General features: G+C 51.1%; 11 protein-coding genes across 11 annotated transcripts; 7 read left to right on the forward strand and 4 right to left on the reverse strand.

Annotated features, from left to right (window-relative positions):
- Nucleotides 1-63: 63 nt before the first annotated feature.
- On the forward strand, nt 64-1,694 carry PC9H_004622 (uncharacterized protein; the record flags this gene model as incomplete). Its single annotated transcript, XM_036774205.1, has 5 exons — nt 64-306; nt 362-574; nt 632-976; nt 1,024-1,224; nt 1,278-1,694. The coding sequence occupies 5 exons, from the start codon at nt 64-66 to the stop codon at nt 1,692-1,694; spliced, it is 1,419 nt and encodes a 472-aa protein (XP_036632707.1).
- Nucleotides 1,695-1,802: 108 nt separating this feature from the next.
- Nucleotides 1,803-4,600, reverse strand: PC9H_004623 (uncharacterized protein; the record flags this gene model as incomplete). Its single annotated transcript, XM_036774206.1, has 2 exons — nt 1,803-4,484; nt 4,547-4,600. 2 exons carry the CDS (start codon nt 4,598-4,600, stop codon nt 1,803-1,805), a joined length of 2,736 nt encoding a protein of 911 aa, XP_036632708.1.
- A 668-nt stretch (nt 4,601-5,268) lies between these two features.
- PC9H_004624 (uncharacterized protein) lies at nt 5,269-7,563 on the reverse strand (the record flags this gene model as incomplete). The annotated part of the gene is made up of 1 exon (XM_036774207.1): nt 5,269-7,563. The coding sequence occupies one exon, from the start codon at nt 7,561-7,563 to the stop codon at nt 5,269-5,271; it is 2,295 nt and encodes a 764-aa protein (XP_036632709.1).
- Nucleotides 7,564-7,974: 411 nt separating this feature from the next.
- Nucleotides 7,975-10,446, forward strand: PC9H_004625 (uncharacterized protein; the record flags this gene model as incomplete). The annotated part of the gene is made up of 7 exons (XM_036774208.1): nt 7,975-8,298; nt 8,353-8,435; nt 8,488-8,617; nt 8,674-8,905; nt 8,960-9,147; nt 10,047-10,179; nt 10,301-10,446. The coding sequence occupies 7 exons, from the start codon at nt 7,975-7,977 to the stop codon at nt 10,444-10,446; spliced, it is 1,236 nt and encodes a 411-aa protein (XP_036632710.1).
- Nucleotides 10,447-11,165: 719 nt separating this feature from the next.
- Nucleotides 11,166-12,319, forward strand: PC9H_004626 (uncharacterized protein; the record flags this gene model as incomplete). Its single annotated transcript, XM_036774209.1, has 8 exons — nt 11,166-11,193; nt 11,255-11,281; nt 11,337-11,458; nt 11,515-11,550; nt 11,605-11,664; nt 11,731-11,863; nt 11,914-12,005; nt 12,065-12,319. 8 exons carry the CDS (start codon nt 11,166-11,168, stop codon nt 12,317-12,319), a joined length of 753 nt encoding a protein of 250 aa, XP_036632711.1.
- A 226-nt stretch (nt 12,320-12,545) lies between these two features.
- On the forward strand, nt 12,546-13,708 carry PC9H_004627 (uncharacterized protein; the record flags this gene model as incomplete). Its single annotated transcript, XM_036774210.1, has 8 exons — nt 12,546-12,573; nt 12,628-12,654; nt 12,702-12,823; nt 12,877-12,912; nt 13,006-13,068; nt 13,123-13,252; nt 13,312-13,403; nt 13,454-13,708. The coding sequence occupies 8 exons, from the start codon at nt 12,546-12,548 to the stop codon at nt 13,706-13,708; spliced, it is 753 nt and encodes a 250-aa protein (XP_036632712.1).
- A 118-nt stretch (nt 13,709-13,826) lies between these two features.
- Nucleotides 13,827-14,982, forward strand: PC9H_004628 (uncharacterized protein; the record flags this gene model as incomplete). Its single annotated transcript, XM_036774211.1, has 2 exons — nt 13,827-13,969; nt 14,022-14,982. The coding sequence occupies 2 exons, from the start codon at nt 13,827-13,829 to the stop codon at nt 14,980-14,982; spliced, it is 1,104 nt and encodes a 367-aa protein (XP_036632713.1).
- Nucleotides 14,983-15,550: 568 nt separating this feature from the next.
- PC9H_004629 (uncharacterized protein) lies at nt 15,551-17,924 on the forward strand (the record flags this gene model as incomplete). The annotated part of the gene is made up of 12 exons (XM_036774212.1): nt 15,551-15,970; nt 16,018-16,447; nt 16,501-16,673; nt 16,729-16,804; nt 16,864-16,911; nt 16,964-17,108; nt 17,159-17,234; nt 17,285-17,370; nt 17,424-17,433; nt 17,487-17,738; nt 17,797-17,818; nt 17,872-17,924. The coding sequence occupies 12 exons, from the start codon at nt 15,551-15,553 to the stop codon at nt 17,922-17,924; spliced, it is 1,791 nt and encodes a 596-aa protein (XP_036632714.1).
- A 63-nt stretch (nt 17,925-17,987) lies between these two features.
- PC9H_004630 (uncharacterized protein) lies at nt 17,988-19,160 on the reverse strand (the record flags this gene model as incomplete). Its single annotated transcript, XM_036774213.1, has 7 exons — nt 17,988-18,023; nt 18,079-18,218; nt 18,267-18,379; nt 18,436-18,639; nt 18,689-18,781; nt 18,839-19,003; nt 19,060-19,160. The coding sequence occupies 7 exons, from the start codon at nt 19,158-19,160 to the stop codon at nt 17,988-17,990; spliced, it is 852 nt and encodes a 283-aa protein (XP_036632715.1).
- Nucleotides 19,161-19,349: 189 nt separating this feature from the next.
- PC9H_004631 (uncharacterized protein) lies at nt 19,350-20,451 on the reverse strand (the record flags this gene model as incomplete). The annotated part of the gene is made up of 4 exons (XM_036774214.1): nt 19,350-19,556; nt 19,610-19,777; nt 19,831-20,077; nt 20,129-20,451. The coding sequence occupies 4 exons, from the start codon at nt 20,449-20,451 to the stop codon at nt 19,350-19,352; spliced, it is 945 nt and encodes a 314-aa protein (XP_036632716.1).
- A 101-nt stretch (nt 20,452-20,552) lies between these two features.
- On the forward strand, nt 20,553-22,416 carry PC9H_004632 (uncharacterized protein; the record flags this gene model as incomplete). Its single annotated transcript, XM_036774215.1, has 5 exons — nt 20,553-20,808; nt 20,861-21,106; nt 21,154-21,420; nt 21,471-21,841; nt 21,892-22,416. 5 exons carry the CDS (start codon nt 20,553-20,555, stop codon nt 22,414-22,416), a joined length of 1,665 nt encoding a protein of 554 aa, XP_036632717.1.
- Nucleotides 22,417-22,421: the final 5 nt, after the last annotated feature.

The following is a 22,421-nucleotide window of genomic DNA, read 5'->3' on the forward strand; positions in this document are numbered from 1 at the left end:
GAGCCCCTGCCTGGGGCCCCTCACTCCTGACTTCGGCAATGCCTGAGCACTTTGTTTCGGACGATGACTACTGTTTCCAGGGACATTCAGCTCGAGCGCATCCACTATGGGACGGAACAATCAGAGCCAGCCGAAATACCTAACGAAGTTGACGGACTTTCATTGAACCATGGTGAATATCAAGAGAGCGCTGTTGTACAAGCAGCGGAGCGACCCACGAAACAGTACCAGATTCTGTTGTTGCTGTCTGGATTTTTCATGGCATTCCATGTCAACGGAATCAACTCAGTTTACGGTATATTCCAGGTACTTACTCGATCGTCCCAAGGGGCCTACCTTATACTCATCTTTGTTCTGTCAGGAATTTTATACATCAGAGGAAACAAATGTAGTTGATGCTCGTGGTCAGGATACCCTCGTCGCCCTCGTCGGGACGATTGGTAGCGGTTTGACATGGAGCGGAAGTATCTTTGTCAATCCTCTCATGGCTCGCATCGACAATGTCAGGATGATAAGTCTCGTCGGTGCAATAATTATGAGCATCGGTTTATTTGCCGCTAGCTTCAGCACGAGGGTGAGAAGTTGATGTATCTTATTCGGTAGATAGCAGAGGCTAACGACGCTTTGATAGATGTGGCACCTCTATCTGACGCAGGCCGTTTTATACGGCGTTGGTTCGTCGATGTACTACTTTCCAATCATATCTATTGCACCGGTGTACTTTGATCGTCACCGCGGATTTGCAGTGGGTGTCATCGCAGCGGGAAGCGGTGTTGGCGGCCTGGTCATTGCTCCAGTGCTTCAACTCCTCCTCGATAGATATGGTATTCGTTGGGCGCTCCGGGTGCTAGGAATATGGAATTTCGCGGCGGGCATACCTGTATCATGGGTCGTCAGACATCGCCCTGGCCTTGGGACTCGTGGGCGTACACGATTAGACCTACGTTTAGTAACAAGCGGTACGTTTATTTACCAGGTAAGGGTGAATAATCTTTGGGTTGAGTGGGCGTTGAAGAGTTTCAGTCTCTAGCTGCATTCCTCCAGGCCGCAGGAAACATCATCCCAGTCTACTATCTATCATCGTACTGCGTTGCGGTCCTCAATTACCCGCGTTCAATGGGCAGTTTGCTTCTGGCCATAAACAGCGGTGTAAACAGCGTGTCTCGAATATCCATGGGCATCCTAGCAGACCGCATCGGCCGCCAAAACACACTCATAGCTGGTGTACGGCAGACTAGCTGTACCCATGAAAGCAATTACTGACTCGCTTCCTGCAGGTCATGCTCTCCTCTCTGTCGGTCTTAGCCGTGTGGTATAATGCTCCCAGAGCTCAGTTTGTCGCTTTCACCGTCCTCTATGGGATATATGCAGGGGGATACAATGCCCTTCTCCCGACCACGATCACGGAAATATATGGGGTACAGGACTATGCTAGCGTCAATGGCTTCATCTACTTCATCAGGGGCCTTGGTTCCATTGGAGGAGCTCCGATCGCTGGGGTTATCTTGGGAAGCCACAAGCGAGGAGCGAATGCCGCCGATCTTGCATCACAGCTTGATGGACACTTGCTGCGGAAGAGGTATAACGATCTTATTATTTACTCGGGGGTCTTATTGGCGGCGGCTGGGCTTTGTGTGACTTATGTACGATGGCTTCATGCTCGTGCTCGTGGCCAATGGTCCTGGAAGGCGTAGGAAGAAAACTAAAATAAGTCTTTCAGTTGGGATCCAAGCTAGATATTTACTTGGTATTTGGCAACATTATCTACGAAACCCAGCTCCCACATTCCATTTACGAGTCGTTCATTTTCCTTGCCCATTGACACCTCGTGTTACAGTCAGTATTTCTACGAGTTTCTCTAGCGAGACCGCAATTCGTGAAAGGTTAGTATCGATCGACGAGAGTCGAGCAGAGACATCCGCAGGGAGCACTGTTGAAGCCCCTGCACCAGCCCCCGATGCCTGCGCAGGGGCAACTGCTGGGGGTGGAACATAGTCGTCCAATTTATCATCCGTAGGGTAGTTCGTGTCTGGAATGGGTGGCAATGAAGGAATCAACACCTTCTCTGCAGCATGTCGTATCTGCCGCGTATTTCGCAAAACACCTCCATACGGGGGACAAGGAACATATCCCAGGCATGCATATTTCTTGTCGCTAACGTTAGTGCCTTGGTTGAGAAGGACTTTGAGCGCATAGACTCGTCGGCAATTGATATCGACCAGCGCCCATGCCTTCCATTCCCAGTCCCCTCCCGCCCTCTCGCACCCCATACCAAGCTCGATTTCACTTTCCCCACTTTTCAGAGCACTCCAGACGATTTGCTGCAACTTGGTTGTGGTCACTTCGTTACCATCGATCTCCAGGAGAGTGTCTTCTCTAGTGGAAGGCGAGACACGGATATATGCGCGGTTGCATCGGTCGGCGTCGTCGAAGTGGAAGAAGGCAATCTCCTCCGACTCGGGCTTGGGTTTATCGAGAGAATATGGGGTAAAGACATATTCGCAGACGATGCTTGCTTCCTCTCCTTCAAGGTCGGCAACAGTCAACTTCAATCTCAGTGGTCTCCCCCTGGCTATATATGCCCGGTTCCACCATCGAATGTCCATTTTCTCGTCTTCTTCTGGTCGCGGTACTTCTACGAGGAACCTAACGGGAAGGGACTGTCTGGGATCCACCGTAAGAGGGAACATCTCGTTTATGATCTTGATGCTAGTAACGGGTGTGTATGTCTCGTCCCCTACAAGTCGAAAAGCCGCCGAGATTGACTCCAGAGTAATTGGCTCGCCGCCATTGACAGGTGATTTATTGACGATCGAAACGATCCCTTCAAAATAGTCGATGTCGTTGCGAGCATAGTCCGCGTTGGCTGTGAGAGGAGGGCCAGAGGTGACTTTGAGGACAACGGGTAACGATGGCGAGGTCACTGTCTTGAAGGTACGTGGAACCCGGAGAGGTTTCTCAGCCAAAGTAGCGCTGACACGCACGGTCGGTGGAATCCTATATTCACCCCTCGGCGTATAACTGCGTAGACCGCCCTCCGACAATACGACAATCTCGCCAGACTTCGTGCAAGTGTTGATATCGATGGGGCAAACGGATACAAATGGCAGGTCCGAAGTCTCAGCCTTCGCCGTGAGACGAACCGCGTTGATGACACCGTCCCGAGAGAGAAGCCATTCTGCCATCGCATATTCCCTCTCACTAGACGAGGTCCGGAAGATCGTGCATTGATGCGTAATGTTGATAACCTCCGACAAAGCGAGGAGTTCCTTCGCGGTGAAGGTATGGAAGTAATATTTTTCTTTCCAGCTGATGCTTCCAATGCGAATGAGGAGGGTGGGATCCTGGACTCTCTCCCCTCGGGATACCCAGCGCAAGAGTTGTCCAACGTATGCCTTCTGCTCCTTATTGGTTTCTAGGTTGGTATCCTCCACTTGAGCGAACTTGTCGCAAGTGTCCGTATAATTGATGATCCCCCAAGCCCGTTTAAAGAAATTATTGTAGGCGTACTCGCAATGATGATTGGCGCGATGAGACTTGAATGTGCAGGGGTGTTGGGAACCGCAGCAAGGATAGTTTCTATTCCACGGGTCTGCTCGATGGAAAGAGCACGATGCAGGTCCATTTGCTGAGTCCCTATACTCTTCATTGCATTGCACGCAGACGAACTTCTGTTCCTTGTCCGTCTCCCTCATCTGGGCAGCTATATCCTTCAAACCATCGAGAATGGCCTCGCTTACGGTAGCGTTAATCTTCTTCTCCAGTTCGACCTGGTTGTCGTGAATTGTATCAGAGAGGTTCATATTCAGCTGTTCCATAGTTTGGTCGTCTACGCCTTGCTCCAGTGTGTCTGCGAATTGCTTGACTAGCTCTCTGGACTCCTTGACAACATTGACTCCTCCGTGACTCGCGATGAACTTCTGTGCCGCGTCGTCCTCCGGGTCGGAGGGGATCGCGCGGTTGACAATAGCATCAAGCTGAGTCGTCTGGTGAATCTGAAGACTGATCATAAGGTCGTTTATACACGTATTGATGTTCTGCGCGCATATCGAGAACTTTTCCTTATTTCCAAGGGCCAACCTTCTCGAGACCCGTCCTTGGCTTCGGTACGTCTCAATCAGCGCTGCAGCCTGCTTCAGCACACCGTTCATGCGATCGATTACTTGCCGTGTTGCCTCCGTCACGGTAACCGTCTGGAGCTGAGGCAGATGCCCCAGCATGAAATTGATGCGATCCAAGAGATCTGTGCACTTCAAGTCTACATCTCGAGCATTGTTCTCGACTTCCACGATGATTTTGAGGAGGATAAAAGCCGGCGCGACGAAAGGTAATGTCCTCCCAAGATCTGCGAGCTGATCGAGGATACTGAGCGCTGTTTGCAGTGACGGATTCGAAAACATGGGGTCCACGACAGTGTTCACCCCGGAGAGAATAGTGAGAGTGCGACTTCGAGGGGGAGGTCCCGGCGGCGGGTACAAGTCATCCTGGAGGTTGTACATGAGTGGGCTGTGTGCGTTGCCGTAAAAATTGTCTCGAGATTACATACCGGGGCAGTTGTAGGGCTTTGCACTAGGGTCCTGCTCCTTATTGGGTGCGGCATTGGCAGGTTCAAATGCTGTAGGTGCCTTAGGGTACGAGGAAGGGTAGTATCAAGTCTCAAGCTGCTTTCCCAAACCTACAGATGTGCTTTTATTCAAAACCGCGCCCTATAGACCGCCTGTCGAACTTCGACGTTCCAGCTGATTGCATCCTTCAATGGCTTGGGCGAGACAAGTTTTGACTTTGATCACTACATGATGGACATGTCGAGCACAAGGAAATGATCCACGCCCACCGCGTGAGAGAAACACTCTACAATTGTGATTGACTTGGTGAGAGGGGCCAGAAAATTGTAAACATTTCATAAGTGGTATGAATTAACGAATCAAGAAGCCACAGTATAGACTAAACTGACGGGTCATCAAAGGGCGTGAGGTGGGGCGTTGTATGTGTACTACAAATGCGTGCATGAATCAGAATGTACGTAGTAAACTAAGTAAGTACCAAGGAAAACGGGAGGAGACAGCATTGTTATAAATTTAGAGATAGCGAGGGTCAATGGAAGAGCAGATAGATGTAGGGTTTGTTGCGCAGGAGAGGATGGTGTATGGACATATGATGATGTGGACACGAAAGACAATGGATCGCAGGGAGAAATACCAAAATCAAGACACGCGGAGCAAAGTCTGTAATCAGGAAGAGAAAACAACGAGGAGAGTTGGAAGGCCACTAGTAATACACGGTCCCCGTCCCCTGAAGCCGAGGATCAGAGGGGTAATATTCGTAAGGTGGTATTTGCGTCATGTCCATGTATTGCGGATACATATAGTTGGGGTAGTAATATTGTTGAGAGTATGTCGAATATCCCATCATGTTGGGATCCATGGACGGGTGGGGGGCTACATCACCGTTTGTCGAATCATTAACACTTGGCGCAAAGCCTGTTTCTTGACCGTAGGATGATGACATGGGTAGGGGACGAGACGGCTCAAATGTTGCCGCCGCCCCACGGAGGCCAGAGACTCTACGAGTCAGCTTACTGGAGCTCGCTCTCCCTTCATCTTGCTCGGTCGGAGCGCGAATCTCTATTCGAGTTTGGCGAGGGAGCGAGAATATCGGGGCACCAGTGGCAGGATCGATAAAGTTGTTAATAGGTGGAGGATGCTGGGGATGAGACAATGATTGTGGGTTCGCGGGATCTGGAGAATCCATGGAGTGATGATGTACATGTCCGGGAACGAAGGGAGGCATCGTTGGATGCATAACAGGTCGGGGATCGTACATTGGCGGCATCGGCGATTGGAAGTAAACTGGGCGGCCAGTTGCCAACTCATACGCCATACCATGTTGATTGAGGGCTACACCGTGTGGTAATGTATGTGCATAGGCGTAAGGCGAGCCGTACGGCGGTGAAGCCACAGGAGGCGTAAATGTCGTTTGCAACGGGTGAAGAGGTGGCCGCTGATCGAGTCTGTCGGGTTGCGATGGGATGCCATTGTCATCTAAGTTGATCTCAAAAGGTTGGATCCAGCCAGCAGAATCGGAACTCGATCCCCCAGTGGCTTCAGGAGGCTGGACTGCGATCTCAGGTTCTTGGCTTGCTTCAGCGGGAGCGACGGATGCAGAAGCAATGTTGGACGCTATGTCGTCGTGAGGCTCGGCGAGTGATAGAGCAGAAGGTTCAGGCGCTGTTGCCACTTGAGCGGGTCGTGCGGGTAAACGAACTACCAGGTGTTTGGCGTCGTACTCAGAGCCATTGGCAGACACAGGTGGCGCAACCCGTGCGGGTTTCGCAGCGGCAGATGAGGCTGGGTTCAAAGGTGTCCTGATGACGAGACCGTGACTGCCAGGAAGTTTAACCCGAATGCCGAATCCTTGATTGTGTCGAGGCTTGAGAGCTGGATCAAGATAAAGGAATCCTTCCTGTTGCTTAGTAAAAGGACGTTCCGGTTTCATGACGAACCAAGGTCGACCAGGAGGTGGTGTGAAGGTCGATATGTTACGAGATCGAGCTGAAGGTGAAGCCGCAAATCCACCCCGACCGCGTCCACGGGAGGGGACAAAGCTACCTCGGGAATTTCCGAAGCCTCCCCGGACAGGGGTAGGCTTGTGCTGTCGTTGTTCTTCCCGCAGCCTCATTTCCTCGTAGCCATCGTGGGTCCATGACTTCTCGATGGGCGCGACCTCAACGGGGGCAGATAATTGGACATCAGGATTATCGTCCACAGTTTGACCGCCTGGCTGCGGTCTTGTCGTGTGGAACCCGCCTCTACCTCGTGGTGCGTAGCCTCGTCCACGTCCCTGCCAACGGCCTCTCCACCATCCACTGAGACTGCGAAGGTCTTTATCCAAAAGACGATCATCGTGACCCCAAAACTCCCCTACCTTGGGCACAAAGGATGGGTCGTTTTCTAGGCGCTTCTGGTACGCTTGTCTAGCAGTTTGACCAACAGTTCGTGGAGGTAGTTGAGATGAAGATGGTTGCTCTTCATCATCGACTTTGTGCGGTGATTGTGGTTCGGGCTTCGGGGGAGCTTGTTTCGCTGCTTTGGGCTTTCGCGGGCGGGTTGTCTTGGGCTGTACGGCATGAGCGTCGAAATCTGCGAAGTCAATCACTGGTAAATCTGCTGGACCGTGTGCGGTTTCGTCGGCAACCATCTCAGACCAATTTCCAGGGGTTGTGAAGAACGCCCCATGAGCCCCACTAACGTCTGCCAAAACATCCTTTGTGAGCGATGTGTCCTGCGAGGTGTCGGGGGTCAAGCTGTGTGGTTCGTTTGTAATGACGTCCTCTGATGCTGGTTCTGTATCCGAGTCCGACGCCGAGTCCAGTGAGGAGGAATCATCGTCAGTGTCCGAATCGGTGGCAATCTCCCTCACTATCTCCTCATCGCTCTCAAAACCACCCGTAGCCCTGCCTCTCCTTCGCCCGCTTCTTGTCTTCTTGCCGTGGATTTGACCGCGTGCCTTTGTGGCCGTTGAAGAGCTCGATTTCGCAGTGGTAGAGGTTACGGGTACTGGCATAGGAAATGGATGATACCGGATAAAGGGAAGTCGCAACCTGGTCTCAGGTCTGTCAGCAGAAGCTATAGGGGAATAGTAGCACTGGGAGCTCACAAGCTTCAAATTTGAGCGTTCAGCAGAGTAAAAAAGTCGGATATGGGTGATTAATTCGAGAGATAAATCAGGAATGTTGCTGGTAAGGAGTCGTCTGCGGAATTTAGGGAATAAATGGGAGAATATGCGAGGACGATGAGGGCGGCAGCGAAGAAAGAAACTGACTCCAAATTTCCAAGTCAGCTAGCTTTGTCATCATGGTCGTGTTGAATGGCCTGCTGTGGGAATACGTGACTAATCTAAGGCTAACGTTTGCCGGTTGACCGGTGCCCCTATTTGACTTGCTTCCCCGCCTTCGCCTTCTCTGGTCTCCCCACAATGGATCCTCAAAAGCCAGACAGTTTCCAGCATTACACCGCGCGTTTGAGCACAGGTCGTTCGTATCATTACGTTGACCAGCTTCCCAAAGAGTTCGACGCGGGTCTGTCACCAACGATACTTTGCATCCATGGATTTCCTGATTTATGGTACGGATGGCGCTACCAAATTGGCCCTTGGGTACGAAAGGGATACCGCGTCGTAGTTCCAGACATGCTAGGATACGGCGACACGGACAAACCCTTTGATGCAAAGGAATACTCCACCAAGCAGCTGTGCTCCGATTTGGCAGCCCTGCTAGACCATTTGAAGGTCGAACGAGCAGTCAGTGCCATTTCATGCCAACGAAAGCAAGAAACTAATAACTTCTTTCTCAAGGTCATTGTTGGACATGACTGGGGCTCCTTCACCGCCGCTCGCTTTGCCATGTGGTACCCTGTCAGACTTACAGCTCTGGTGATGTACGTATTCAGGCGTGTACGTTATTAACTTGTTCTGACCACCAGCCATCAGTATATCGGTTCCCTACACACCTCCTTCCCGTACATATATTCCTGTCGAAGAAGTGGCCGCTCGCGTACCCAACCTCGGGTATCAAGTTTACTTCTCGCGGCAAGAATCCACAAAAGACATCGAATCAAACGTCCGCTTACTTTCTTTCTACCTCCATGCTTCTCCCTGACAGTGTCGTTGGCATAGCTTGGGAAATTTATTACCTTGATGTTCCGGCCGGGGAATGCGAAAGGACCGAAATTCACTCATGTAGGGCAATTGAAGGATGTCCTAGCGCGTAGTGACATTATTGTCGACGATGCTGGATGTTTCCTCACGCCTGAAGAATTCCGCTACTATCACCATGAATTCTCGAAGGGCATGAACGGACCGTTGAATTATTACCGGACTGCAAAATACAGGCACGATGAGGAGCAAGGTGCGAACGCCATTACTGACTGGCAACCCGACATATTTATTCACTTTCCTACAGAAGCTAGCCTTGCACCGCACCTACGCGCCGATCTACCAGTGTTGTTCATGTGGGGGACCAAAGACCCAACTTGCGTGAATACAGTGATTTCCAAGGCGCACAAGTTCGTTCCAGGGCTCCAAGACTTCTCTGTAGAGGACAAGGGCCATTGGATGATGGTGGAGGCGGAGAACGTCGTAACGGAGAAGGTGAGCAAGTGGTTAGCTGGGCTTGGTATCAAAAGGCTCCCTGCGAAATTGTAGAGTGCAATGTCAAGACAGCAAAGGAATCGCATGTACAATAAGTTCAATGCTCTGCACCTAAACAACGTGTCCTCCGAATGCCTCTCACATTTACTGTCAGACTATCACACTTTAGTTCGACTCGGCTTCCCTAATTGTGTTTAGGATGGGGCTGGTAGCAATTCGGCGCCAGCGCCAATGACTATGAACCATGACCATGGCCTATGTTTGACGACTTGGAGCCCCACGGAATACGCATGCGTATTGCCAGCAAAGTACACCTGGTCGGCTCATGATCCTCTCGCAGCAGTGTAGGCTAGTTTTCGAGCATACCTGCGTTCGATTCGGCAGTACGGCACATCTCATCCGATTACCTAACAATACTTATTCTTCGACGGGTGCTTAATCCGCGCTCGAAGGTCGGAGGCATATCATCTTGTCTTTCTAAGATGAGTCTTTGCGAGGACTGTGTCAAAGGTATGTGATACTCCGAATGCTTACACAACTCCTCAAGTATTAGGCACGAAGGCATCGCCGAAGGTCAGTTCTATACAAATATACGCGTTAACGAAGTCGATAGTGATTGATGAAATTCCTTTAGGCCAAGTGGAGAAAGTTGCGGGGAATGAGTGCTGTATTGCTACCCCAACAGGGGACTTCCCCAAGGATAAAATCCTCTAACTCTGTCAACCTCATCAAATACTATCAGACCTGACTTAGACATCTGACTGTAACACCCAAATCCGTTGACGGCAGCTATTAATGGATGACTTCGCGCGCAATAGGCTCAAGACTGTTGCGCCCGATATACTCAATGGGGCTGTTGCGTCACTATTTCATTCGATACGAACCCACCGGCTTTGTAGCGTCAGTTCCCTTTCGCCGACTGGCTCAAATTGCTTGGACCCGAGCAGACGCGCCCCACTATCGAGAAGGTCATTACGGCACTGAAAGGACAAGGCGTAACCCATCTCGCGGTTATTGGATACTGCTTTGGAGGTATGTTGGCTGCTGTGAACTAGCTTTACGATATTCCCTTCTGAAGACACCTGAAGATCTGGAAATATATAACTAGATTGCATTTCTACCTCGCTTCGAGTTGACTCACACGCCCTCATAGAGATACGCGTAGAATTCGAAGGCACCGCTCCTCATCAACAGTTGTACGGGGAAGGTTGTACCCATGGCTTCGCCATAAAGGGAGATCTCAGCAATCCGAAAGTCAAAGAAGGGAAAGAAGGGTCCTTCAAGGCCGCTGTGCTATGATTCAAACAACACCTGTAAAGGTGGGGCGGTCACCTTCACCTCGCGGTTCACTACTAAAGTGCTCATGCCTATCAATACCCTGCAGCTTTCGAGTAATCGGACCCATGGCACTCAGGTTGTGAATATAATAACAGTTATCTTGCACAGTCGCAAGATGCTTACGAATGGTGAACAGGGTACGCGTCGACATGCCATTCTATAAATGAGGGGCTACGATATTCGGGTATGGGAACTGGGTCGACGGGTACTGTTGGCATGCCAAAAATCGATTATCCCAAGGAGCAAGCCATCGCCTCCCTGCTCGATATATTCGGTGCTCAGCTGGTTAACATCGATTCGTACGCCAATGGGCACGTTCGACAACAGCAGGTATCCAACCAATAAATAAGGGTTCCAGTTGCTCGTTGGTGCATCGCTCATCCTAGCTCAACTACTATGGCCCATAGTGCAGGCCCATATCGTTGTAAGCTGACGCACCTAATTTATATAGTAGCATCAGGCCGTCTTTACTAAAGTCATGTGGTAGGTGACGCGTTAGGTAGGCTTGGAGCCCTATGGAACACCATGCGGCAGACCATGCCATCAGTTCCACGCACTGAACCGGTACAAGGAGATCACACATTGCCGTTTGGGAAAGGAAAGCCATAATTGAATACTAGCACCTTGATTTAAATCTCGATTTGGAGTTGGAGGCTGAAGGTAGTCTCTCCATTACGACGATGAGTCTCTGCGCTGACTGTGTCAAAGGTATGTCGCGCCATTGAATGTCTAGCGATCCAGACGTCCTCAGTACTCATACAATCCCCAGGTGTTAGGCATGAAGGCACCCTCGAAGGTTAGGGCACTATAAAGGCACACGTTAATGATGGTGTATGATCAGAATTATCCAGGTCAACTGGAGAATATTGGGGGCATTGAGTGCTATACAGCTACCCCAGCGGGCGACTTCCCCAAGGACAAAGTGCTTTTATTCCTTCCCGATGCGTTCGGTATCAGTCTTATCAACTCCAAAGTGAGACAACTACTCGAGGAGTCCCGATATTAGGTATAATATCCTTGTTTATGTAGCTTTTAGTGGATGACTTTGCTCGCAATGGATTCAAGGTTAGTTCCATTATCTCTGTTCCCGTATGATCATACTACTACGATGGACGACAGACAGTAGCACCAGATATATTCAACGGGGATCCTGTTCCAGAAGACTATCTAGACAGCAAGGTAACTTCCTTGCTGCGTTACCACCACGTCTGATCAATGTCTGACACCAACTCGCCGGTTTGTCAGCGTCAGTTCTCCCTCGCAGACTGGTTCAAAACACATGCGCCGGAACACACACGCCCGACTATTGACAAGGTCGTAACGGCGCTGAAGGAACAAGGAGTAAAGCATTTTGCTGCTACTGGGTATTGCTTTGGAGGTATTTTTGCCGCTCTGAACCAGCTTTACGACATCTATATCAAATTATAGGACGATACTGCTTCGATCTGGCCTTTGATAACGTTGTAGATGCGGTAGTTGTCTCACATCCTTCTCTTTTAAAGATTCCCGAAGACCTGGAGGTATATACAGCTGCACTTCCTTTCCCCTTCGAGCCAGGTTAACTCAGCTATTCTCCTAGAAATATGCGAAGAACTCTAAGGCACCGCTCCTCATCAACAGTTGTACAACTGACTCTCAGTTTCCTCTCGAAGCGCAAGCTCAGGCAGACCAAATACTCGGAGGGGGTCAGTTCGCTCCTGGATACAAAAGAGAGTACTGGGACGGTTGCACCCACGGCTTCGCCGTAAGGGGAGATCTCAGCGATCTTAAAGTCAAACAGGGGAAAGAGGGGTCCTTCAAGGCCGCTGTTCTATGGTTCAAACAATACCTTTAAAGGTGGCGCATCACTTCCACCTCGCGGTTCATTGTGATATGCTCACGTCTATCAATAGTTGTAGCTATTCCTGGGTGTATAATCACCCCGGTCGGACCTGTAGTCATCCATATTACTCAGCTTGTGAACATGACAACGATGATTTCGCGCAATCGCAGAATACTTAAAGATGGGATCAGGACAAGTGTAGAACAATTCTCATCACATATCATCGTTTGCCTCAGCCATGAGTCACTGCGACGACTGTTTCAAAGGTGCGTGTCGACATGCGGCGATGATACTTTTTATGAATAATGGGGCAATGATAGGGGTCAAGCACGAAGGGACACCAGAAGGTAGAACTCGCATTTCAACGCGATCATTGCCTCACATTGGCGTCCAGGGGAATGGGTGAAGATTAATGGTATTGATTCGTATGTCGGTACACCGAAAGGCGATTACTCCAAAGAGAAAGTTGTCCTCTTCCTCTCGGATGTATTTGGTGCTCAGCTGGTGAACAACCAAGTGAGCTAAGCGACAAATCTCTGTAGCGGGGGCATTACTGATCAGGGTTTTAGCTGCTCGTTGATGCCTTTGCTCGCTACGGGTTTAAGGTGAGTTGGCCAGACTGCGAACTCATATACTACAGCTCGTACATGGGTTTGAGGGTCCTCGGAGGTCGTACTGACGGAGAAGTGACTCGTTAGACCGTAATGCCGGACCTTTTCGAAGGCGATCCAGTTCCTGTGGAGGTAATGGATGGTAAAGGAGTATGTCCTCAGTTTAATGCATCAGAATCCGTATACTAATTACCCTCGCCACAGACCTGGAACCGCGATGAATGGATGCCGAAGCACACCTTTGAAGTCACTCGCCCAATTGTCGACAAGATCCTTACGGCATTCAAGGAGCAAGGCATCGGGTCCATTGGCGCCACCGGATATTGCTACGGAGGTGAAGCAGCTCGATTACCTTTCACTCGCGGACCTATTTCTGAGATATGAGTATAACAGCGCGGCTCGCCTTTGACCTTGCCTTTGAGGACTTAATTAAGGTTGTTGCAGTCTCCCATCCATCCCGTCTGCAAGTCCCCGAAGACCTAGAAGTGTGTAGATTTTCCCTTGATCGTGGAGTTGGCTCACTGACATTGAATAGCGCTACGCAAGCACTGCCAAGGCACCCTTGTTGATTAACTCGTGCACCGTGGACCAGCAGTTCCCTCCGGAATCTTCAGCAAAGGCCGACGAAATATTGGGAGACGGGAAATTTGCGCCTGGTTACAAACGCACGTACTATGAAGGCTTACACCACGGCTTCGCCGTCAGAGGGGACATGAGCAATCCGCAAGCAAAGGCCGGGTTAGAGGGAGCTTTCATAGAGAGCGCAGAATGGTTCGCGAAATATTTGTAGCAGAGATCCATGGTTGATACCCTTTTCCGCGTTCTTGTGAGTATTCAGAATGAACTCGTGCCGAAGTTTGAATATGCGTGCTTGATTGCAACATTCCCTACGAACATGAGTCTTGGGCATGGCAGACCCACGGCCTCGAGGATGCAGCAAGGTCGCTAATAAAGCCCACTACATATACCTTGCTGCGCCTTGGTGGAACCCACATTTCAACCACCATTTGAACAGCTTTCGTTTTGGTAAATCCATAATCTTGATTACAAGGTAAGGCTGCGTGTTGTCTCCTATCGCAAAGAATACCGACTCTGCGTTATAGAGTCATGTTCCCCTACGGCCACCCTTTACAGATGGCTCCTCGCCGAAACGGTTGGCATGAGCAACATTACGCTCCACGTCTTGAGCCGCGGCATGAAGAACGATATATGTCCTATGAATATGAATACCGTCGCCCAAACGTCTACCAAAACTCTTACCCTCAGCCGCCCAACAGATATTCGGCGCCTGGCATGATGCTCCACGTTAGCAGCGGCAATCATGTCTCAGGACATTATCTCCCACAGCGAAGTTTGACGCCGTATCCGGAGAGAGGCCGTTCAGAACCCCCACATTACCCACCCAATCCAACTTCGAATTATTCAGACCACGCCCGCCACTATCCAGAGCCCTCCTACGGTAGAGGCTACTCAGAGGAGAGCGAACATCGCCGCCGGCACGAGAACGATCCATATTCGCAATACGGCGGACCACACGACCACAGGCGCCCCATGCCAACGCCACAACGAAGAGGAGGTTCGTGGGTTGGAGACCAGCCTCCACTCGATGCACGTTTACGTTCGACCATGATCCCCGACGAGCACCGTGCGTCCCGAAGCAGAGCTCATAGCCCAATGTACGAGGATGCGGAATGGGACATGCAACAACACCAGAGACAGAAATTGGAGCGTATTGGGGAAGTTGTCGACGTAGAGGACCATTATCCAGGGCCAGGACATGGAAGGGCGCCTTTGATAAAGGGCGAGTGGCCGGAAGAAAGATATAGAGGTGGCCATGAGGAGGATTCAGGGTACGGCTCGGACGAGGGTGAATCTCTGGTCGATGATGAATGGGAAGGGCCCGATGAAGCATTACACCATGCCACCCCACATCGAAGCCCATGGCCTCGCAAGGGAGATTATGGTCAGCCATACGAGCCAGGAGCCCCACAGGAATACTACCAGAGACCCTCACAGTGGTCACAACCCAATAGCATGAAGTTCAGAGGTGGTTGGCAGAGATGATACCATATTCGCAACACGGACAATCGACTCACTCACCCAATGTACACCAACGTGGTATCCATAGTTTAAGTATACCCTCGAATCCCGCAAATGATACGAAATGATACGACTGGGCGTCGCGTTGCGCGAGTAAGCGTTGGTGACGCCCCAATGGAACGCCACTGTACGCATTGCCGCGTCGCGTAATAGAAGCTGAAGGTTGTTCCATTGTCTTCTAGGAGTTACCGTGGATCCATTGAGAACCGGTCTGTCTACCTTTCCGTGCGGCGATGAGAGTGTCGAAGTAGTCTTCCATAACGCGATTTTGTATACGAGGTCGCGTCAACGTCTTGGGAAATGGTAGCAATAGGAGGGAAAGTCTCCCGACAAGTCCCCGCTTATGAGGGGCAACGCTTTCCTCATGCCGTGATGGAAGATCTCGTAACCTCCCATGTGCCCGACGACTTCTTTCCACCTGCATCATTTTCTTCGTGAGACCGATTCCCAGCCGCTGTTGCCTCGCATGCGAGTATAAATTAAGACCGAGGTTCTGCTCGACCCCATCCATTCCCGAATCCCCAGCCTCAAGATGAGACTCGGGCTCTTAAATCTGGTTATAGCGTTCGCCGGCGCCGCTGTATGGGCCACCCCGCCTGAATTCACGCACAAACTCAAGGAGAGCGTCGCCCCTCCACGAGGATGGGAGAGGCATGGACCAGCTCCTCCTGACCACATCATCAAGCTGCGCATTGGTTTACCGCAACCCAGTTTCCCTGAACTCGAGAGGCATCTGTATGAAGTCAGCGACCCCGATCACGAGCGCTACGGACAACACCTTTCCAAAGAGGAGGTAGAGGCACTAGTAGCACCACACCCGGAGAGCGTCGAGCTTGTTAGCCAATGGTTGGCCGAGCATGGTTTCGACGAGTCTGACCTTGAACGATCGTCAGCGAAGGACTGGGTCACGATTAGAGTACCAGTACGCGTTGCTGAAATGATGTTGGACACGGTCGGTGATCTCCATTGGCAACCCGAGCTGGACTAATGATAAATCAGACCTACTCAGTATGGAAGCATAACGACGGAGATTACCTAGTCCGCACGACTAGCTACAGTGTCCCCGAGCACTTGCACGATCACATCGACGTCATCCAGCCCACAACGATGTTCGGACGTTTCAAAGGGCAGAAGTCCACCATTCACTCCGTGGAGGATGTTCCCGAACAGAAGAACACTGTCGCTTTGACATCAACACATGCCGCCACCGCACCCGTCGTTGATGCCTCGTGTAACACGACCATTACGGTCAGATGTCTAAAGCAGCTCTACAACGCCGTCAATTATACAGTCAAAGCTGCAAAGAATAATTCTGTCGCACTTACAGGGTATCTTGAACAATTCGCGAACATACAAGATTTGCAGTCTTTCTACGCTGAACAAGTCCCCGCAGCGGTGGGGACCAACTTCACCGTCATATCTGTGAATGGTACGTATGCTTCGTTAGCACCTGGTGAAGGTAGAATAACTGAAGGATGATAGGTGGACTCAATAACCAGACGCTCGCTGAAGCAGGTGCCGAAGCTAATTTGGATGTGCAATTCGCATTCGGCGTCTCTTTCCCGACACCTGGGACATATTATACCACTGCCGGTCGCCCGCCTTTTATCCCGGACATTGGAACGCCCACGGACACCAACGAACCTTACACCGACGTGAGATTTCGCTGCCTATTCTCCGCATTGACCACGAAACTGACCTCTATCTTAGTGGCTTGACTTCATCCTCTCACACCCCAACCCCCCTCTGAGTATTTCCACCAGCTACGGAGATGACGAACAGACCGGTAAGCGTTCTTGCGTTCACGCGTTTCGTGTGAGGATGCTGATAGAGGTTCCTCCATAGTTCCTGAATCATTTGCCAGGCGTGCCTGCGCAGGCTTCGCTCAGCTCGGTAATATATATTACTCCTGAGAGGACAACCTTACTCACAGTCCATATTTTAGGGGTTCGAGGAGTGTCGTTGATGTTTTCGTCGGGAGACGGAGGTGTTGGTGATGGAGAAGAAGACCCCGCCCTACAACAATGCTTCACCAACGATGGTAAAAACGCCACAAAATTCATACCTGGCTTCCCAGCGAGCTGTCCCTTGTGAGCGCACTAGTCACCCGATATGTAGTGACTGGCTAACACCAGAGTAGTGTGACAGCGGTCGGAGGAACGACTTTCGTGCCGGAAACGGGCATTTTCTTCTCAGGAGGAGGCTTCAGCAACTTCGTGAGTCTGGATTTCGTGCAGGAAGCTAGGATGTCCTTACCCCTTCGTAGTTCAAACGCCCAAGCTACCAAGACGTGGCAGTTAAAAATTTCTTGGGTAGGCTTCCGAAGGGCATCTACAAGGGATTGTTTAACCCGTAGGTGACATGTCTATCGCCGCTTGATCAGCACTGATGCCAACTGCGAACAGCGCCGGACGAGTGAGCGTCATGCCCAATGCGATACTTTACCCGCTGATAATTATGCTGTATAGGCCATCCCAGATGTCGCCGCGCAGTCCAACCGCTTCCGAATCTTTCTTTCAGGTCGCCCAGTGTTGATTGGCGGAACATCCGCGTCTTCGCCGGCATTCGCAGGTTTCGTTGCCCTCCTGAATGATGCTCGTCTCGCCAAAGGGCTGCCACCACTCGGTTTCTTGAATCCCTTCCTGTACACGAAAGGCGTAAGTGGTTTCAATGACATCACTACCGGTAACAACCCAGGTTGTGGGACACCCGGATTCAATGTACGTTTCCCATGCTCGCCCCTACCGAAGTTATTGTTGACGAAAGACGTTTCATTAGGCTACACAAGGTTGGGATGCAGGTTAGTGTTTCCTCACCAACAAGATTGTGTATATGCTTACCGTATCTCTTTAGTTACTGGTCTTGGGACGCCCAACTTTGGGAAATTGGTTAAGCTTGTTACTTGATGGACACAACATTCGAATTGAAGGACGATGTGCTAAATGCATACAATGTATATGTGCTAGACATTATTTCCGCATACGTTTCTTGAAGCGTTCCATAACCTAGGAACAGTGGTAGACTCGGTGACGACTGGAAAATGTAAGGAACATTGCGCACCATCTCGTCGGTAGCCATTTGAGGACGGTCGTGCTGTGGTCGTCTGGGCTGGTCGTCCTGTGTGGGCAGACCCATAGCTTCGAGTTTAGCATCGCGCATGATATCTGCGTCAGACTTCTGCTTGAGATTTGGTCGGTAGACTGCCGGGTAATTAGACAACTAAGAACCCAGGATGATGTATAGCTCACATCGAGAAGCCACCAGGTGCTCTTCGCCATTTGGTTGTTTCTTTCGTTCTTGTCGCTCTTCCGCGACTACCCGCTTCGCTTTCTCGGTCTCTTCAATATTCTTGAGGCGTGCGCTATCCAACGACAAGTTAGTCTCATTCCCATTCTGTCAAGATTGGAAAGTACGAACTCCATGCCCAGATCAACTTCTGGGATGGCAGTTAACATTGTCAGGCTGTTGGTAACGCTGCCTTCGTCCGTGGTCGGCTTTTGTTTCTCCACCTTCCAGCGGTCTACAATTTCGTAGAGCTCGTCTTGCGGATCTACTGGCTTCCCTGGTTCGTCCTCCTGAGGCCTGCTGCGTATTTTGAGGTTCTGCTCAATGTACTGCATCCTGGGGGCGTATTAGCATGGTGCTCGCGCAACAAATAGATGGCGCCCACATGTGCTTGTCAACATCGAGTACATTGGTTTGCTGGGTGAAATTGTTTGCTCGAACAACTCGTCGCGTTCGTGCCTCCTTGATGGCTTCCTCGCTAAGCCAGACTCGTATGTGTTGGACGTTAAGTTGGAGGGCGGACAATAGGACTTACTCCTCATCCTCCGCATCGACGGCGGCCCCTTGCCTGAGACCACCGACCTCTTCCTCGGGAACCAGCCGTTTCTTCTTCTTCTTGACGTCCCCTTTGTGAAGTTTAGCCACATCTATGCCCTCTCTGGCTTTCCGAAGCTTGCGCAACTCGAGGATTTCTGATACGCTGAAATGCATATGATATGAGTGGGCGGTGAGGAGGTTGTGAGGGATAATGCTGACGGTAGAGTGGTCTCCCCTTCCTCCTCATTCTGCACCTCTTCTTCATGCGATATGGACCGCTCGCGTACCCGTTGTTGAGGCCGACTTCGTTTCTTGATCATGGTGGTTAGAGCTTAACTGGTCAATGTGGCTGTGTAGGCTAATATTCTGCATGAAGTCGATTCCATTGTACTGTGGATTTCGGGAGTAACGGTGATATTCAGACGCTATTGAACGAATATGTGTGCGCACGGCGAATGGAGATATAATACATCAAGGCATCGCTATTTACGGACTTGCCATCGTAGTTCTTACGTCGAGGCTACGCTGAGTCCTGCCATTGCTTCTGTTGTTTCGGCTACCGTGTCCAGTTTTATGACAGCCCGTGTGGTTCCAAGACCTCTCCAGCCCGTCTTTGCACCTTCATGTTGCGAAATCCGGGGGTTCATCTCCGTTAAGACCTTCCCGATGAATTGCGGGTCAGTCAACGGCGTCAAGTCATCCCGCCGAGGTAGTTTCTGTCCGAATCAGACCAGTATACATATACAAGGCAGTAGGAAAGCACGCTCACCCGTTTCACGATATCATATGGAGCTTCCCAACCGCTCACCTCTCGGATAAACTGTGGTGGCTTCGACGCAAACGAATGGTACATCCGTGTATCATGCATGCGAAACAGCACATTGTCGACGTGGAGTGTGAAACGAGCAAGGAGGAAGATACATGTCGGCATCACGCGCTGCGTAGCATCGTCGATAAGCCGCCGGTGCACTTGCGCAATAGACGACTTACGATCTTGATTGTGTAGCTTGCCGTACCATTGTCATGCAACTCGTCTTCAAACAGAGGAACCTCTGCGAAGAACAGAATCGGATCCGGTCGTGTGAGCTCCGCCATAGGGATCTGTAACGACTCGTCGATTTTCCAACCGTCTGAACCGGAGTGACTAGGATGTCCTGAGTACGTTGTGGTATATGTCCAATCGTACGGTTTCGTGGCTACCGTCGTAGGCATCTGGCTCGCAGAAGACGGGTCCGTCCTATCGTTGTGCATTCAGCGAAATGCAGCGAGTCCCTTGGGTATGCCATACCGACTTTTCAACCAAGCGTCTGCGTAGCCGACTTTGACACCGCCATCCCCGTCCTGAAGCTCGCCCTTGCGTACACCTTTGAGAGCGTTCTCTGTATCAAATCTGTATATCCAGCGACTTGGGCGATGCTCCAGCTCAAGGTAGTTGCTGCCGAAGGTCATCTCCGGTAGGGGTATCCCCAGGGAGCCTTGAAGCGCATCGAGTTCAGCGGAATTCGAGATTGGATTCGTGGAGACTTGGATGGACCAGTCGTATATCTCGATTGAGCGTGTATTTGGCGATTCAGCCAGCTTGTGCTCTGGCACGGCGACTGCTTCAGTCATAAGGAACTCTGAGTAGGACGGTATGGTTGAAACTGAAGTTATAGATTAGATTAGATAGATTTTCCGCCCATGTTTGGCGCCGTGCCAATCACGCTTCCTTCATGGACAACACTTCAAGACCCTCTACGCCAGAGGCACCGCCGCAGGATCTATGGTCCTCCATTCTCGACTCGGTCTCGTCCTCGCGCTCAATACCGTCAAAGCAAATCCTGCTGCTCGGCCAGCCGTCGTCCGGAAAATCTACCCTGGCTTCGGCATTGCTCCAGAAACCATTGTCAGATGAGGAGCAAGCTGCGCGCCGGACAGATTTTGCCTTTGGCTATGACTTCTCTGATGTTCGCGACGAGGCAGACGAAGGTCTTTACTGCCCTTTACACGTGGACCATATTTTCTGAACGACCACGCATAGATACCTTGGCTCGTTTGTCCGTGTACACCGTCCCCTCGGCCAACCCAGCATACATGTCTTTGCTCCCGCACTTCATCCCCCCGAAATCCGCGCTGCCTCATACATTAGTGATGATTGTGCTCGACTGGACTCGACCGTGGACGTTCATTGACGACCTTCAAGTCTGGCTTGAATGGGTGGAGACATGGGCAAAGGGAGATACTTCGCGCGAAGTAGAGATTGCGCGTGAGGAGAACCGCGAAAGATGTGGGTAACCCCTTCATTCACAGTGTGGTCACTCCAACTGGTGTTAGTGCAATCACATTTGCAGCATTACGCGGAACCCTCAACCGACCCGCTACCTGCAAGTACTTCCGTACCGGGAACCCTGCTGCCTCTCGGCCAGGGCTCTTTCACACACAATCAAGCTGGGATACCAATAATTGTGACGTGTACGAAGGCAGACCTAATCGACGGAGGTTCGGAACCCGGTCCTGGCGGAATGGTGAAAGGCAAAGGCGGCGAGTGGGAGGAGAGAACGGATGGAATAATGCAGATACTTCGCACAATCTGCTTGAAATGTGTGTTTCATCCTCTAACTTCTTCCTGTCTTTATACTCACGACGGGTAGATGGAGCCAGCCTATTTTATACCACACCGCTGCCAGACACCCTGCAAGTTCTCCGTCAATATGCCCTTCACCTCCTCTTCATGCCTCCCGCGCCATCGCCAGGTCTATCCTCTGGTACAGAGACAGTTGCTCCCGCACGCAACCTCTTCCCTTTCCCGCATAAACCTAATACACTAGATCGTGATCACATTGTAATTCCAGCTGGTTGGGATAGCTGGGGGAAGATCGCAGTCATGCGAGATGGCTTCGAGCCTAAGCTTTGGGGAGAAGCGTGGGAGCACGATCTAGTCGGCGAGGACGTTCAAATGAATGCCAATGATCGCAGTGCGAAGAAGATGTTCAGCGCTCTTGTGCCAGATCAAGGGGCCAAAGTACGTGGATGTTTATGTGATGTCTCGTCATTCTCAACTCTTGTCGCCAGCCAACACCGCTACCCCCCTTCAACAATCCTATGCCAGAACAAACCTTCCTGGCGAAGCACTACGACGAGAACGCAAAGCGAGCTGATCGTGACCCTCGTGGTGCTTTCCGCAATCCCGCAGACATGGCGGGCGCTGCTACTGGTATTGTCGGGCCCATGGGCACTAGTAGCTTCGACCTGCCCGCCGTGGATCGCGCGTTGAGTGAAATGGAGCTATCAAGTGCACCAGGCCTTGGGCAGAGTATCAACGGTATCAACGGCACTGGAGCGGGGCGTGGTGGAAGGGCTGTTGCCCCAACTCGACCAGCAGGCCTTGCGACACTCAGCACTTCTTCAGCCGCCAACGGGCGGACGACAACTTCTCCGTCTCCCTTGAGTTCTTCAACACCAACCAGCGCTCAGTTACCTCAACACGACGTATTACAGAACTTCTTCCAAAGCTTGTTGAGGGACCGTCCTGGCGCAAGCCCTACGAAGCCAAAACCAAATGACACTGTCAATGGTACGGAGGATGGAACTCCTTGACCGTT

This window comes from Pleurotus ostreatus (genome assembly GCF_014466165.1).
Source record: "Pleurotus ostreatus strain PC9 chromosome Unknown scaffold_3, whole genome shotgun sequence".
NCBI lineage: Eukaryota > Fungi > Basidiomycota > Agaricomycetes > Agaricales > Pleurotaceae > Pleurotus > Pleurotus ostreatus.